Here is an 18,640-nt window from a genome sequence, read left to right as displayed (position 1 = left end):
GTATAATTTATTTTTTTTCTTAAATGGATCACTTACTGTCTTTGGAAATTCAAGATCAACTTGTCATTGTTATACATTTATGTTGCTTTGATATGGAATAAACAGTGTGTGCAGATTTTATCAGAATTATTATTCATATTAAACAAACCTAAAACCGTACTACTGTTTTCTCATTAGTGCTGAAACCATGCTGATCTCATATACATAAATGTTCATATAAATATTTTAATTACATGCAGGAGGAAAAAGTCAAGCATAATTTCTTCGCCGATGACGTGGTTTGATATTTTGTGTCTAATGCAGTGACAATCACATCAAATACCTTTTGTGGTCACTTGTATGTGAAAAGAAATATGAATAAAACGTTCATGTAGAGTACATGATGATATAATGTAAATCAATGTTGTTATTGAACGTTTTTACTTATAGAGTTATTTCTACAGTCACGTCTTTTAAGAACTGTTTACTGAATGGTTCATTGGGAACCAAAATGATTCTTATGATATTTTTTTTATGAGTAAAATTAAGTTATGAAGAACATTTTAAAGAAATATATAAGGAATGGAAAGATTATATGCAGGTTCTTCATGGAAACATAGATCCCAATTAAAGTCCCCCTGAGTTTTTAATGTTGTTTATATGTCTGTGTGGTGTTTTTAATATGTACTTTAAGACAAACCATGTGTAAATTCATAAGTCAACACCATTGCGGAGTATTTTCTCCTTCAAACTGCAGTGAACCAAAGACCGTCTCAAAAACACGGTTTGAAATCACTGGTGTTTCTGACGTCACAAACTACCTTGTAACCAATCAGATCAACGAGTGATCGTCAACCAGTGGATCTCTGAGCTGGTGTGAGTGAGTGGAGGCGGGGCTCATTTGCATATTCATAGAACCACGTATACTAAATAAGGCAAGGGTGTAGAGTTACTTTCAAGCTATGTTAAGGAATGAAGTAATGTTTTTTCAAGGATTTAAAAAAAAAATAATAATAATTTTGGTGATCAAAGATGGGTTTTAAGCGATAAAATGATTGACCATGGGGACTTTATACTCGACAGCAATGATCCAGTCTCACCAGAAGGGTGCAGTGTAGTGATGCCACTCTCTGCTCATACGTGTGAGCAACAACAACTTAGTATCAAGTATTATCAAGGTAGATCTTTCCCAAGACCACAGTCCTGTCTGAGAGAATGTAGGCTTTATGGCCATACAGCATGTGTGAAGAGGAGGGGTCGGGGATCTGGATCGGGGGGCACTGGAGGCAGATGGTGACCTTTTCACAGTAAATCACTCTGAAACCTGTCTCATCCCACCAGCCACATTTAGGTCACGGGGCTCCAAGCGAGACTCAAGGGTTAAAATGTCCTGTTTCTGCAGCAAAAGCAACGTGGAAAACAAATTGATAATACATTGTTTGTTTATGAATAATATTAAGAACAAACAATTCATCCACCTTAAAGGGATAGTTCACCCAAAAATGAAAATGATCCCATTATTTACTGAGAAGAACACTTTCTTCTTTCGGCTGAACACAATCTGAATATATTTTTTAAAATCCTTTTCTTCCAAGCTTTAAAATGGGAGTGAATAGTAAATGAGTTTTTGAAGCCCATAAAAAGCACATCCATCTATCATAAAAGTAATCCATATGGCTACGGCGGGGTAATAAAGGCCTTCTGGAGCGACTTGCAGTATTGATACTGAGTAAAGATTTTACTCTATTAAAAGACCAAGTCTCTAGCAAAAATTATACTTGAGTGAAAGTAAAAGGTGCAATTTTAAATTGGACATAAGTAATAAAAAACTAGAAGTAATTTAGCAACAAACAAAATGACAGAAGTGTCTTGTTTGTGCATTTTGAAAAAATTTCTCTATGCAATTTGTATGGATTGATGAGGAAGGGATGTAAATACATGTGTATACAGTAGCCTATATATAACAACAATTTAACAACAATTTAAAACACATTGGAACACAAAAACACTTTAGTTAAACTGTGAGATCTGATGCAGAGGACATAGCCTACATGTATTCCAGACCGAATACAGAATGTGTGTTAACAACCCTTAAAAAATGACGACTGTAGCGAGAGGCTTATGGCAAGTGATATGAATAGAATTAACACAAATATTGACTTCTAAGGCCACCATTTTTTTTTTTATCCGAATGCTTTTGTCTGGAACAATAATAAATTGTCTTTGTACAAGAAGCATTTTGTGTTTTTTTCTCTACAAATATTGATATGCGATTTCATTACGTTATTCAGCATATCATGAGCTAGCCGTGGTGCTGAAGGCTTGAATTGTAAAGCTTTTTTTTGTTTGTTTTTTCCAAGGGTTTCAAACGCTGCTCGTTCAGATAGTCCGCACTGTTTTATAACCCCTTCTTCTTACATTACATTAAATTCCAATATGATGTGCTTTATACATTATTAATGGCGCGTGACGTTCCAGGAATGACAGCAGTTGTAAAGCGCGCGCACGACGCCTTCAGCACCACGGTCAGAGCTCAAGGCTAGAACAATAGGAGGTTCAGGGACTGTCAACCAATAGCATGATCTCATCAAAAACAGAAGCTAATGTTTACACCAAAACCAGAGTGCAAGATTTCTGGTGCTTGGCTTTTCCCTAATAGTGGGAAATCACCATGAAATCAAAATGGATGATTCTTATTTATTTGTAAGGATTATTGCAGTGTTTATTAGGCTATTATTTATCCGTGCACATCATTATTATTATTTTTTAAATCCACGTGCCCTCGTAATCTTTAATCAAAATAACTTCTCTCTGATGACGTGTTTACTGGCATGAGGGCGGGGAAACCTGTCACTCACATCAGATCAACCAATAGCAAACCACAACCATACAATCAATTCCCGATGGACAAAATTAAATTATTTTTTTCTTGTTCAAGAAGCCATTTCACTCGAATAGGGTACGTCACAATAAGGAAGAAAAATACTTCTGTTTCATGCAGACTTGGAGATCTGTAGGCCTATAGCTTCTTTTAACATAGCCTGCTATGTACATAGCCTAATTTTCAGACAATGTTTCAGTAACCCTAAAAACTACAAGTCATTCATAGTGAAGGCTACTAAATGTGCTAAAATGCTAACTCGTTTCCGAGATTTAGCCTACAAAAATACATCATCCCTGCCCCACTCCAGGCAAGAGGTGGGGGAAATAAAATTGCAGTTTTGTCAAGCACACTAAAATTGCTGTTTAATTGAGAAGGAACGGCTGTTTAATGTGAGTCATTATCTTAAACGATATCTTTTCAAATGATATTGACTGAAATGGTATCCTCTGATTTGTTTGTTTTTGCTAACAGGAGTGTAAGTTGCAGACGATCCCCTGCCTGCTTCATCACGAGCTTGTCAACAGCTCGTGAGAGGGAGACACCGGCGCGTGACGTCACATCTTAATTAGAGATGTGGAAACGAGAACAAACACACATAGTAAACCGCGCAGATGAGACACGGGGAACAACAGACGTGCTTTGGATGAATCTTTCAATTGCGTTATTTTATAGCTTACACAATATATATTAATAATAGCACATTAATAGCAGAGATACTGACCGAAACTGTGATTTAGGCTACAAATGAAATAGTGTGTGAGTGACAGCGAGCGTGAGCAACAGTCACGCGCGGACCTCTGGAGATACTGAACGACAAGCACGGGGATTTACAGAGGTTTTGATAATAAACCATTTTAGGTGAGCTGTTTTTAGTTTTTATCAGTGTGTGTGTGTGTGTATGTGTGTGTTTCCTCTTGTGTAAACACGGACTGTTACCGGTTAACGGTGACGGACAAAGAGCTTCACAGCCCCCGCTGCCTAAACAAAGGATGCGCTCGTGCACACTATATCTGGTGCTGTCTGTGGAAATTAAAGAGCAGATGATCTGCCATCATTCTGGGGATGTTTTATTAAATACGTTAAGATTCCATAATTGTTTCTGTATAATCACTGTATTGACCAGCGAGAGCTCTCGTTATTGTTCAGCATTTAGAACTAGCTATTCCATCGCACGATTTGTTATTTTTTGTTAATTTATTTATGAAATACTCGATTGACTTTCAATTTCAATGCCTCTATTTTAGCGATACATAAAGCAGGCTAATAATAAACAACAGCTAGTAATGAATTAAGATGCGCTGCCATGGTAACCTAAAATTGCCATTATAAAATATAGCCTATTATTTAAAATGACTGAATCAACCTGGCTACATTAGGTCACACCAATGAGGCCATTTTAAACGATCATATTTGTGGGGTATTTACCACTTACTTTTTACAATCAGTATTGGTAACTCTTTACAATAAGGTTGGCTTATGTTAACAATTAGTTGGTAAATGGTAAAGCAAGCGTAAACAATGGTAAACATGATCTAACAATAAACCCTACAGTATTTATTATTCTTGGTTAATGTTCATTTTTAGCCTATCCAAAAACAGAGAACAACAGCGTATTTATAAATAAGCATTGATGAATATTTTGGTAAAAACTATTGTTTTTGTACTCTCATAATACCGAATGCATTTACATAACACCATATTTGAAAGTATTACTCTGTAACATAATGAAGCTAAAGTGATGCTTAAAGTGAGGATCCATTCATCCATTCATTGTGTTTTGATCACACCCCGCCTCCACAGGCACCATCCACACCTCCATCTCTCTCTCTCTCTCTCTCTCTCTCTCTCTCTCTCTCTCTCTCTCTCTCTCTCTCTCTCTCTCTCTCTCTCTCTCTCTGTCGCTCACTCTCTGCACGTTCATCTCGCATCCTGACCCAGGCAGTGCCTCTGACTTTCTCCGCATCATCGACCCAATGAAGGAGCCCGACGCCATCAAACTCTTCATCGGGCAAATCCCACGCAATCTGGAGGAGAAGGACCTGAAGCCCATCTTTGAGCAGTTCGGCAAGATCTACGAGCTGACTGTGATCAAGGACAAGTACACGGGCATGCACAAAGGTAAGGAGACGGGCACGCGTTTCGGGCTTCAGCGCTGTGGAGGGGACGGGGGCTGAACGTTCCCAGTCACGACTCACACGTGTTGTGTGTATTTAAATAAACAGTGTTATTTAACCCTCTCTTTACAGTAGTGTTCATGTGCATGCTCGTTTGACTCGAGCTTCTGAAGTGTTTGTAATAAAATCATCACCTGCAAACAGGGGGGCATGAGAGGGCAACAAACAGGGCATTTTCTTGTACAATGTCTGTATATCAGTGATTGATTGAGTGTTTTTGTCATGGGCTGGTGTGATGGTTTGGGGACAGGAGCAGCACGCGCCTGCAGGAGCTTCAAGCGTGACAGTGCACAGCACAGCATGAGTTCTGTATTACTATAAAAAGGGACAGTACCAGGAAAGCTCTCTCACCATCTCTCTGTTGTCATCTTTATGAACCTGTTTTCTGTGCCTTGCGGTTGAATATTAGGTTTCCACTCTGCTGTTTAACTCCGTTCTGGGTGTTTGCTTACACTCGGGTCTTCCAGGGTTGAATGAACCCATGTTTGGGGGCTTGACCGGGATTTAATCATGTGGATTTCTCAGTGGTTTAAGCCGCTGAGGTGATAAACAAAGAAATACCTTAAAGGGATAGTTCACGCAAACATGAAAAATCTGTCATCAGTTACTCACCCTCAAACCTGCATTATTTATGATTCTCCTTGGAACACAAAAGGTGATTTATTTTCTAATTAGTGCCAGTAAAGCAGCAGTAGGACGAAAAGTGATAATCATTCATAACTCACGCACTATAGTCCAAGTCCTGAAGTCATATGATGATTTAAGTAGTTCATTGAAATTCTTTGCTTCTGCTGTAGCTCACACGTTTGATGTTAATGATATTTGGTCGCAAAATTACATTTGGTATTTTTTTAATAATTACTTTCTTTCCTCATTTCATCATTCCAAACCTATGACTTTCTTTCTTCTGTGAAACATAAAATAATATATTCTGAGGAATATTGGTAACCAAACAGTTTTGGTGACCATTGACTTCCACTGACCAAAAAAAAAAAAAAAACTCTCAACATACAGTATCTTCTTTTATGATCCAGTGAAGAGAAATGTCATATAGATTTAAGTCTGTTCTTCACACATCATATGACTTAACATGAAATATAGCGCACAAGTCAAATGGACTACTGAGGCCGTATTTACAAAACATTTTATCTTACCACTAAGAGTTCTCCTCAATAGCAGTAAAAGATGTTTCTCTTAAAACCTATTCACAGCCTCTGAGACCAACTATTAGAGAGAAGTCTTAAGATAAGAGACCCTGTTGCTATGGATGATGTCAACACGCTTACTAACTATGCACACAGTGATTGGCTGATGGAGGAGGAGTCTCTGTCAGTGATATAATTATTGTAGAACGAGGTATCTTGTTACCATATTCAAATTAAGATTTTGAAAAAAAATATGTTGCCATATTCAAATAAGGGTTTTAAAATGTAGGCTACTAGTATATGTTCAGCTAATTGTCAGCCACTTACACGTCTGCATCTCAAGAGATTGCAGAATTTGAGCGACAAATGATGTTTTATAAACAGAGTTCGAGAGGAGGTCTATCTAATCAGCTCGAGAGGAGGTATACACAGCCGAGAGCCGACTCGCATGGTTACCTCGTCAGTTTTATGCATCCCTCCGCCACCCCGTTCCTCGCTCTCGGCTGGGGATACAGGGGAGAACTCTGGGTTCTCTTGGACAGCATGCCAAACTCTCCTATTATATATATATATGAAGTGAAGTTAACAAAAATGATTGAATAGATTAAATATATATATATATATATATATATATATATATATATATATATATATATATATTTAATCTATTCAATCATTTTTGTTAACTCTTGAAAACAACTACCACACATAATCTGACATTATTTATTAATTTCTTAAAGATTAATTTTTGATAATTTTAGATAAAAATCTATAAATTAAAATATTTTATGCATTTATGAAGAAAAGGTTCAGCACTCTATCGCTATTGGCTCACTGGTGTACTGTGTCTTTTGGCCGGATTGCCAGCAACAGCCATTAGGATTGTTTGTGATTTGGTCTTAGTGACTTAGGAGCCCTCTTGACTCCTAGCGTTTCACACATTTAGCTGGTTTTGGCGCTATAATGCTTTGTGAAATACTCTTAGAGGAACAATTTAGGAGTCTTAAAATGAGTGACTGACACGCCCATGATTTTTAAGAGTTTCTCCTAAACCGATACTACTTGTAGCCTTGAGATGTTTTATGAATACGGCCCCTGTTTCTTGTTTAGCATTTTGGAGCTTAAACACAGTCCCCATTCAATTTCATTATATGGAAGCTGAGCTGAGGTGTTCTTTAAAAATTCTACTTTTGTGTTTAATGGACAATTTAAAGTCACGGGCAGCTTACGTATCAGCCCAAACAGCCGCTATTGAGGCATCTATGACTATCTATAACTATAAATTCAGTAATAAACACAATGTTCAGCTGAGATTTAACCTCTGATCTCTCAGAGCATGTGTGGGAGGGATTGAAGCAGAGAGAGGCGGTCATGTTGGGTCAACCCATCAGCATGGTATTTATTATATACAGTATCAGGGTTGTAATGATATTCACACCGAACCAAAAAAACGTGAAAAAACCCTGCTGCCCCGCCCAGCCCTAAAGCATAGTTGAGGTTGACCTCAAATGTCAAGTATAGGAAAATGTAGTTTTGTAACATAACAAGGTAAAGATGTTACAAAATTACATTTCCTATACTTGACATTTGATTAAATAGTAGCCTAAGTAGGGGTGTAATAGTACATGTATTCGTCCCATGAATTTTTGTGTCTTATGTGAGACGAATACAGCGTTGTAGCTACCATTAACCACCAATAATTTTGTTACTTTTGAAAAGAAACAGTGTCATTTTTCAAATTATGTCACGAAATTCAAACAATGCCGGTTTAACGCATTAACAATGTGTCATTTATTTCGCCACTGGGGTCGCTAACCTCTTACAATAACAAAGGCGTAGGTTGATGACGAGCTAATAAGAGACAGATATCAGCGCGACACGCTAACGTTAGTCCCGCGTATATAAAGGAATGAGGACATTTCATTCTTCCGAACTACCCGCAAGTGCATGAATTACTACTCACACAGGACAGTTTATTTGACGAATTAAACTTGTGAGGCAACACAGCACTGTCTCACTTGCTCTACACTATCCCACTAAACTGCATTTGAGTGTGTTGAAAGTTATAATGTTATTCTATGTGTTAGTTGGTTGGCTTATGAGACTAGCAGTAAGCTAGATCAACAATAGAATAACATACAGATCACATTCTAACATTTCATCATGTTGAACTATATAACATTGATTAGTTTTATGTACATTTGCTCACCTGTCTAATAAAGTAATGTTAGGTATATACAAGAGTGGCGTCTCTCTGTCAAGTCAAAGTTAATCACAAACGTGGAGCTCTCGGCATCTCGAAAACTAACACAGTCTCACCCCAAAACGTCACATACTGACGGGTCTTGACCATACGGCAACATACGACGAAAAGGGTACCCTTTAATGTCCATGTGTGACGATTCGGGTATGGTTGGGTTTAGGTATGTGTTAGGGTACCGCTAGGAGGCGTTGCTGGTGCGCTTATGTCTGCGTCTCATATTGACGTTATAGGGGAACCCTTTTCGTCGTATGTTGACGTATGGTCAAGACCCGTCAGTATATGACGTTTTGGGGTGAGACCGGGCTGCGAAAACGCCACGCTGATATTGAGCCTCGTTTTATTTCTCCTTTAAATGTTTTTTTATTCCTCGTTTAAAGTCTTCTGGCCATGATCCATAATGTTTGAACGAAGCAACAACAGCGTGAGCGTGAGGCGTAAACACAGTTGCCCAAGTCTGTCGCCATGGTTACTATGGTTGTGCAAACGGAAACCAGGGATAACTCGGATATTATGTCATTGAGAGGCGACCAGGGAGGGATGAGCCATTATTTAAAATCTTTGGGAACTTTTGGGATATTGTACACAACTGCTGGAAATATATCACACCCTGCAAGTGATTTTTGGATATTTTATTTAAAAAAATCTTACATATTGTACCTTTAATGCGGCGTCATCAATGTGATAGATCAATGTGGCGCCTTATATACACTGTAACGTTACTGTCTAAAGCAGCAGCTGCTAGCGCGGAGCGCGAATGAACGCGATCGTCTCAATAAACATGAACATCTGAAGATATGTTGAAAGATACACTAACTACTGAAACGTATTATATCTCGTGTAATCACTCAATCAGTGTTTAACGGTGGAAAGACATCAACAGCTTGTAAACAATGTCACATTTACCTCAGGCAAGTCATTCAGTCATTCTCTTTCGCTAAGCACTATATCATGACAGATATTTTAAACATACTAAATAATCCAGACATCACTAACAGGTTAAGTAAAATATAAATATATTATCCTAATATATAATATATTAGCCTACTTATTCTTTATAGCCTATTTTACTTAACCTGTTAGTGATGTCTGGATTATTTAGTATGTTTAAAATATCTGTCATGAAAATGATTATATTTCAACAACGAATTGGAGTAAAAACATAATTTTACAATTACATTTACAAATACATTTAGAAGTTATATAATAATACAATAACTGTGCAGTTTACAGTTTGTTATTTGAGTTTTGATTATTATATCTAAAAATAAATAGCAATTGAATTTAGGTTAGTAATAGTTTGGGCTCTGTTGCAATTAAGTGGGGTGCAAAAAGATTTAGGATACTGTGTAATGTAGGGTTCATCAGACACAATTTTATACAGGTGTTTGTTGCGCTGCTCACGCTTGCTTATACTCTACTACTCTACTCTATATGTCAAGTTTTCAATCAGAGAAATGGAGGCATATGCTGCTGCCTGCTTTCTTTGTAGCTGTGTGTGTGTGTGTGTGTGTGTGTGTGTGTGTGTGTGTGTGTGTGTGTGTGTGTGTGTGTGTGTGTGCGGTAAGCTATCCCAGAAGGCTCACTGGGAAAATGTAATGAGTGTGAAATTACATTTCTGTCACTCCTCATGTGTAATGATGCTGAATATTTATGATTCTATAAAAAGTACAGAATGAAATAAAAAGTTGATTCGAAACTGAATTTCAATTTAAAATGAAGGTCATTGCTTATAATAAATTAATATAATTAATAATATATTAATATGATTGATAACAACAACAATAATAATTTTGCATGAATGAAAATTATGTTTATTTATAAATAAAACATTGCAAATATAAACTGTCAATAAATAGTAACAGTCTGTCTTTCTGTTTTAGGATGTGCCTTTCTGACGTATTGTGCACGGGAGTCAGCCGTTAAAGCACAAAGTGCTCTCCATGAACAGAAAACCCTGCCAGGGGTAAGTCTTTTATCTATGTGTGTGTGTGTGTGTGTGTGTCTGTGTGTGTGTGGGTGTGGGTGTGTGTGTGTGTGTAGAGGGCATGACCGGGGTCTTGCAGTGTTTTATCCCCTTTCATGTTCTGCCATCTCTGAGTATGTGTGTGTGTGTGTGTGTGTGTGTGTGTGTGTGTGTGTGTTTGTGTGTGTGTGTGTGTGTGTGTGTGTGTGTGTGTGTGTGTGTGTGTGTGTGTGTGTGTGTGTGTGTGTCCTGGACACACAGCAAGACTCGTCTCATCTCAGAGAGAGTGTGTGTGTGCCATCTGGATTATGACGAGCTGTATGTAGCCATGGAGATTATTTGGATTATTCCCCACACCTTTTCAAGCTGCAGACTCTCAGAAATATAGCATTAAAATGTAAACATGAGCAGAGCCTGAGGGTGGCTGTTTGTCACAGAACGGGATTGGAGAGTAATCACAATAGGATGGAGGGTTGGTGGGGTGCAAATGCAGTAATTAATCCTATTACCAGCGTGACACCAAGCTGACCTTTCGTTGAAGATCACTCCAACAATCTTCTCTCTATCCCACTCTCCGCCCCCTTCTACTGTCAGTCCTTCCCTCTGACAGTCTTTGTATGGATAGTTACACACTTTCTTCTTTTTCTTTGGTCTCTTCCCCCTGTTGTTACTGTTAGTCATTTCTCAAACACTGTCCCTGGCCCCCTATTCTTTTTTTTGTTTTTGTTTTCCTTTTGAATTTGCATGTTTTTGTCTTCATCTCTGTCCTATTATGTGCCCCAACTCAAAATATATGTGATATTAAATAATATATGTGATATTGGTCCTATAGTTTATCAGATTTATATTGGAATATAGGCTATCTCTGCGATATTGATGGCTGGGGGTGACAGATGGCCCTTTCTGTGCATCACTGAAGCACAAACACTGGTTTAATTTCAGGAGAGAAAAAAAAGACAATGGGCAATAACTGAGGGCAGCCAAAGACAGACGTTATACAACTTGCATCTTTTCCTTTCATCCTTGCTTTTTCCTGTCCCTTTGTCTCTATCTCTTCATTCCCCTCTTATCTTCTGTGCAAATGTTGAAGCATCATATTAGAGAGGAGTGTGTGTTTGTGTTTGTGTGTGTCGTCGCCTCGCTCTCCTCTGGGAAATGTTATTATGAGCAGTTCACTTTGTAATGCTTCTGGAGGGGACAGGACATTTGCAGTGTGTTTAGTAGTTCACTTTGGTCAGCAGTGCTGATGATAACAATCTCTCTGGGTGTATATACATCACTGGTACATTACATGCTCTGTGTGTATGTTTTAAGAATAAAAGCCAATTCACACAAAGAACAATATCTATAAAGATGACTACAGCATCCACATCAACGTATAATAACTATAACAATACTATGACGATGACTAAATGAATGTCCACACCAATGGACAATTACTATAACAATGACTATACCAATAACTATAATGATAATTGTAATTATAGCTATAATGACAACTATTATACCATCCACACCAACAGATGATAACTAGGCCTATTATTATACCTATAAAGATAACTATAGCGATAACTATATTAGCGCCCACACCAACAAACGATAACGTTATGTTTATTATAAGCATGCTCTGCCACAATGTTCGATCTCTTTAAAGTTGAATGGATTCTGATTGGCTGTCAATGTTTTTTATCATTCATCAGCTTGAAAAATTGTTCTGATATCATTGCTCAGTGCCGTTATCATTATAGCTGTGGTATGGACTTTACTGTACAAATATAATTATAGTGATAATACACTTATGTATAGGTATACATTTACTATTTAACTAACTTTTAAACATTTGATTTAAAACTGCTTGTAAATGATAATACATTTTGTTTTTTGAAAATGTCATGGTGTTGACGCAATGGGAACGTATCCAGGCCTGACCGGTTGTGACTATCACACAGGACATATGTTTTACTTGCTCAATATATTATAGTGCTTTTATATATATATTGGAGTTTTAATTGGTGTACATGTTGTCTTCCCTTTTCCTCTTATCTTTTTTTTATGTGTGTGTATGTCTTTAAATGATCTTGGGTATATAAATGATAGGATGTTGACAGCATAAAGGAGGCAGCATGTCAAACAAACGGGTTCGCTAACCCAACAACCAAATGGTGATCACCAAACAGCTGGATTGAAGAGTTACTTTTAAAGACTACTTTTAAAGAGAGTTATGTGTGCAAACCACATAACTCTTTATTGGATTATCACTACAGTTGGATTGCATATACACCGGTATTACACATTGGGACTGGCAATACTAGGGTGCATGGTTTCTTATGGACTGTTTAATGGTGTGGTTAAAACGGACTCTACTTTTAACAACTTAAGTTATTCTAGTATTATTGTTTTGTTTTAACTTCCTTTTGTTCAATGTAAACACATTTAATTTATTCATTCTATATCTGTTGTTCTGTATATTTTGTTCTTACTTGATTCTCTCTCAAAGGTTAGAGTCTAGCATCTGCAAGGAGCACGTTTGACTCTTGAGGAAGTTGGATGCACTCATAGCGATGCATTTGCAGCAGGAAGTTCTGTTTTTTGCTTTATTCTCTTAGAGCAGGGGTAGGTAAGTTCAGTTATTTAGAGCCGCTTGGACCGGACTAATCCAGACTGAACCGAACTTGCTGGACCGAATTTGCCTACCCCTGTAGAGCGATGAGAATCAACTGTTTTCACCGAATGAGTTCGGCTCTCACGCTCACTGTGGGAAGCTACACTTATGCTTGACTCTCTTGAGAGATGAGAGTCAAGCATCTGCACTTCGCAGTTCGAGTCTCGTGGCTGCCGAGGCAACAATATGGGATCGATACGGTGGATTGCAGGAGGAGCTGGGGGAGGAGTCTGAGAAGAGTACTCTCTTTTTTGGAATTCTCCTGATAGCCAAACATCTTTTGGGCAAGTCTCACTTTTTGTTTTGGAAGCTTGCTTTGCACAAAATGGAGATTTATTAAACCCATAGCTCTCATGTTGGCTTAGGAAGCCTGCTCTGTGGCCACTTTCAACCTGGCTCAGAGCATATTATGTGGCGTGTCTAGTCCTGAGGAATTAGATTTGCACCGGGTTGAAGAGTTGCTTGTGAGATACCTCTCCCCTGGCACTGCATCCTCTTTGAAGGCTCCCTCCTTGCCTATGGGAATGGAGCTAGTGCGTTCGGCTCTTAAGGCAGCTAAATCCACTCACTGTGATGAAGGAGCTCCACTCTCGCCTGTCTCTTTTCTTGAGAGATGAGAGTGAAATGTCTGCACCTCATGGTTCAGGCCCTGTGCTGATGAGGCAGTGTGGCGGCTTCAATCGAGGGATTGCACATGGGCCTCCCGGCTCATGGCAAGGCAGATGTGGTGGTGGCTCTGCACACCATGGACGCTTATACAGCTCTGTTGCCCTCTGCAGCTCAGAGAGTAAAGCGGATTTGTGTGTGCTTGCTTCTCGAGGAGAACCCCTTCACTTTTTACTCTGCTGAGAGACAGTTTAGCGAGGTTGGTCGCGGTGAGTTGATGCGACCCCCTCACTTTCAGTTGCTCTCCCTCCATATTCTTGAAGTGTTAGCAGTAAACTGCTAAGGCAGCAGCTTACTGAAGGAGTAGTTGTGGTGAGATGATGCGACCCCTTCATTTTTGGTTGCTCTCCCTCCTTCTGCTGTGAAACAACCACTTTTCAGAAGGAGTGGTCATTGTGAGATGATGCAAACCCTTTATTTGTGGTTGACTGAATGCATTAAGCAGTTGCCTCTGTAAGCTGTGCATGACAGTCGGAAATATATGTCAGCTTCAGCATGCTCTTTATAATGTAGTGGCGCTGAGAGTAATAAAAAAGACATGCATTGCTGGTACACTAACAGTATATCTCATTAAAAAAGGTTTGGGGTATCTTTATTCCGTAAAGGAGCTTGTACTCCGGATTCCTCTGCTGTTTAGTCTATGAATAGGCATATTACTGGGACATAGCTGTGACTATGTTGGTGGATTGCCTTAGACAGCTCTGCTCCTGGGCTATAGGCAGGCTCCTGTCCTCCTCTCTGGACTTGGTCTACCCGTGTCTAATTCTGGGCTTCGCCGTAGAGTTGTTATACCTAACTCACTATGATTGCACACAGTTCACAGCCTAGTTGTAGCAGGAAGCTGTTAGTATTATGTTCCCATAGCAGTGTAGAGTTCCCTCGAACGGGAACGTCTTAGGCTTACGTATGTAACCCCGGTTGCCTAAGAAGGGAACGAGATGCTGTGTAGCGTTGCCATGCCTTGGGCATGCCTGCGCATAACGTTAATGCAGGTGCCCTTTAATACGCACAGGTGGTCCATGTGACCTCATACAATTGCCGTCAGCCAATCAAGATCGGCGTGTTCTACATGTGCTTCAGACACCGGTCGCGTCTGGATGCGTTCCCACAGCATCAACACCATGACACAGGGTCTTGTTTCCTTCAATGGGAATTGGTGTTACGTGTAACCCTAAGGCGTTTTCTGTGATGGGAAGATTTATGGGTAGGGTTAGGGTTTGGGGAAGAATATACAGTTTGTACAGTTTAAAAGTCATTATGTCAATGAAAGTCCCTATAAAACATGAAACCCCAACATGTGTACAGGATTGGCTATACTTGTGAGGGCCAAATGTCCTAATTTATATAAAATATTATGACAACCGACTGGTGAGGACATTTTACTGAGGGTTATAAGGCTTAGTCTTTATACGGGTTTTTGCACATGTTTTTTTGCAACTAACAGTTGGGTTAGGCCATAGAAGATATCATTAATTTAATTTTAAAATCAATGGAAGTCTATGCAATGTCCTCGCTGGTGTATTGACACAAACGTGTGTGTGTGTGTGTGTGTGTGTGTGTGTGTGTGTGTGTGTGTGTGTGTGTGTGTGTGTGTGTGTGTGTGTGTGTGTGTGTGTGTGTGTGTGTGTGTGTGTGTGTGTGTGTGTGTGTGTGTGTGTGTGTGTGTGTGTGTGTGTGTGTGTGTGTGCTTGTGTGCTGTAGCATGTTTATGTTTTTATGAAGGCATATATCACTTGCTAATTAGACTTTGGGTGTGTGTGTAGTGGTAAGGACATAAATCACAAACACATTAGACTAAATGTAATTAGTGGCCATTAAACACACACACACACACACACACACACACACACACACACACACACACACACACACACACACACACACACACACACACACACACACACACACACACACATTGGATTTCCATAGACATAATGATTTTCATACTGTACATTTTCCCCTACCCCTAAACCTATAAACCCACCACAGAAAACGTTTTACATTTAAGAAAAAAAAAACATGATTTAACATGATTTATAAGCTGTTTTCCTCATGTGGACCAAATATGTCCCTACAAGGACAAGGATTTTGAATATTCCCATCATTGTGTGGACATTTTTGTCCTATAATGTAGGACATACCCGAACCACACACACACTCACTGCTTATAGAAAACAACTTGTATGCACTATTAAATCCTCAAATGAGTTATATTCTTGGCAGACACTTTCTTCCTGAAGTGACTAAGGCGGTTTCTCTTCGAGTGGAGAGATGAGGAGACTCATATCACTGCTCGCAGTGACTGTGCGGGGACATATACAGTCTGATAATGGACTGTAATGGATTGTGGGTAGCGAGGGGGTGGGGCAGAGGCTGTGCTGTAACAGTACACAGAAACAGTGACATGAATTCAAAGGCAGCAGCTGCTGGCATCTAATGTAGAGTCCAGAGCAAAGCCAAGAGGATTTCTAGAGGTCAAAAGGAGTCATGCAGCTGAGTTTGGGATGGGTTGTGTTGTGAATTCTGATTGAGCAATGATATAGTTATCTAGTAAAGTACTGTTATACAATCTAGAGCTTGGTATAAAAAGGCAGATAACTAGCTGTCAGTTTAGTCTGTTAAATTTGTGTTGTTAATTCTTTAAAAAAACGTGAGAAAAGTTGAACATATTTAGGACTAATCATGCTCCCTGATTAGAGGTCTGCACAGGCTTTAAACTGAAGCCCAAACCCGACCCGTAGCCTACCCGACCGAACCCGAAATCCGTCGCTGTTCAGATGTACTACCTATATTCTTGCTACCATAAGTCAAGACAGCTTTGTAAGACCTTGGCTACACTGCACGTAACCGCTGAGCTATTTATTGGTTGAAACGAGAAGGTAATATTGTAGAAGGTTTTGTGCTCTTCGCGTGGCAGTCAAAATTTACCAAAAAAAAATGTATTTCAATGAAATGAATGTATTATATTTTAGTTTGATAATGTTTTTTATTTAATATTTTTGTATTTTTAGGGGATTTTATGGTACTACATTATATTTATGCTGTAGTTATAATCCATTTATTCACTTTTTGAGCATAGACCTGACAATTAAATTTCCAACTTAAACTGTCGTAAATCTTGAATACTTTAGAGCGCAGCCTTCAGTTTGTTCTCTTTTTAAAGATGACACTTGGCAAATTATTGCTGAAGTGAAATAAGTTGGAAAAAAGTTAACTTAAAAAAAGTTATAGAATTTTATGTTTATTGTTATGAAAAATGTACAAAAATACTATTTTAAATTTTTATATGAAATTTTTTTTTTCAAAATAATTTTTTACACTAAAACTAAAGTAAATCAAAGTCGTAAATCTAAACAAGTTGTGTTCCAAATTTGAGCTTGATATCTCCAAAAATGAGCTTTCAGTAAGATTTTGTTTGGCCGCAGTACCAAAAATTTTCACTAGATAAATTTCATCTCCCATTCATTACCAATGCACTCATTGTTTACCACAAGGTGACTATTTTTTTCAGAAAAATTTAACCTTTTTGAATCATGTCTGTGATTTTTTGTGTGTGTGTGTGTGTGTGTGTTTACATAGCAAGTGCCAAAAACTTTTTCCAAGCTCCGTACCATTCCGATGAAGTAAAAAATTATACAAAAAATAAATTTTCAATCAGACACACAGAAAAAAAAATTATTGTAAAAATGGCGCATGATTCAGAGACACACAGAGGCAGCAACAAGGCTATTTTACTTGCTATCGTGCTTCAATTAATGAATAAAGTTTGCACTCATTCATTTATTATATCCTACAATGTTTTAAACATTTAAATGCACATAAAAATGAGATATCCTTGAAGATACTGTTCACTATTAGCAAATCAAAACAATTTTTTTCATACCTCCTGGAGAACTACTAAGAACTACTATATACAGGTTCATAATTAATGAGAATCATGCATATTATGTATATTTGTTCTAAAATTAAGATCATGGTAACCCACTATAACTCAAGTGTTACCAAATCCATCGGAAGGAATTACTATCCAAAACTTACAAAAAGCTCAAAATCTTACAATGACTTCAGTAATTACTATAGAGTTATTCATATTTAGAATACTGATCCAAATAATCAGTAATTCCTTCTGAAGGATCTGGTAATACTTAAGTCATTACTACTGGGTTATCACGATATTTACTTTAGAATTAATGATACATTATGCATTATTCATGTTAATTATGAACCTGTAGGCCTATTATTAGTTCTTAGAAGTCCTCTGGGAGATATGAAAAAAGAGTAGTTATTGATTAGCTAATAGTGAACTACCACATTCGACTAAGCACGGACATTTAAAAAAAAAAAAAAAAATCTTTGGATCAAAATAAGTGTATTGTGATTGTCAATTTGGTAAAACAACATAATTGTATTAAGTTTAGTGACAAAATGTTACAATGTTTACATGGTACAATGACTGGTAGGCTACTGTTTTCATTATTGCTTGACACAAATTTCACGATTTAAATTCAATTCATTTTGCGTGATTTGATTCCAATCTTGATTCAATATCGATTCATTTGGATAAATGTATACAGTAGATGTTAATGTTTCTCTAGAAGAAAATCTCTCACCTGCTGTAAACATACTGTACAGAGAGCCCTGTCAGCTGGTATTATTATTAAAGGTTGAAAATAACCACTCAACTTAAATATAATGCGGTTAATATCATAACGTTATTATATATATTGTAATATAGGGTACATATTTATCAGAATAGCCTACACCTCTCTATAACTCATTTTACGAGCCGACTGACATGCTATGGTCATCAAATGGCTTTTCTGAGGTAAATGTAACGTTATGTGCCATATTGTTCTCCAGCGATTATTGACTTCGTTCCACGGTTGAAAAACACTGATTGATCG

General features: G+C 38.0%; 2 protein-coding genes across 14 annotated transcripts in view; both read left to right on the top strand.

Annotated features, from left to right (window-relative positions):
• adamtsl4 (ADAMTS-like 4) overlaps nt 1–159 on the top strand; it is a 78,263-nt gene extending 78,104 nt beyond the window's left edge. The window contains exon 17 of the mRNA XM_079624953.1: nt 1–159. This exon is cut by the window's left edge and continues 3,343 nt beyond it. The gene's annotated coding sequence lies outside the window, so the exon portion shown is untranslated.
• A 3,235-nt stretch (nt 160–3,394) lies between these two features.
• The window catches only part of celf3b (cugbp, Elav-like family member 3b), a 50,470-nt gene continuing 35,224 nt past the window's right edge, over nt 3,395–18,640 (top strand). For 7 of the 13 annotated variants that reach the window (XM_079624949.1, XM_079624941.1, XM_079624940.1 and 4 more), the window contains exons 1-3: nt 3,397–3,721; nt 4,664–4,981; nt 10,326–10,408. In XM_079624949.1, coding sequence (XP_079481075.1) covers nt 4,837–4,981; nt 10,326–10,408 — 228 coding nt within the window. In that variant the 5' untranslated portion in view covers nt 3,397–3,721; nt 4,664–4,836. Of the gene's footprint in view, nt 3,722–4,663; nt 4,982–8,970; nt 9,024–10,325; nt 10,409–18,640 lie in introns of those variants that run through there. The other 6 variants (XM_079624947.1, XM_079624948.1, XM_079624942.1 and 3 more) reach the window with 6 other exon arrangements.

The sequence above is a fragment of the Phoxinus phoxinus genome (genome assembly GCF_949152265.1).
Source record: "Phoxinus phoxinus genome assembly, chromosome: 10".
Taxonomy (NCBI): domain Eukaryota; kingdom Metazoa; phylum Chordata; class Actinopteri; order Cypriniformes; family Leuciscidae; genus Phoxinus; species Phoxinus phoxinus.
Note: the sequence above shows the minus strand (reverse complement) of the source record. Positions and strands in the feature narration are given on the sequence as shown.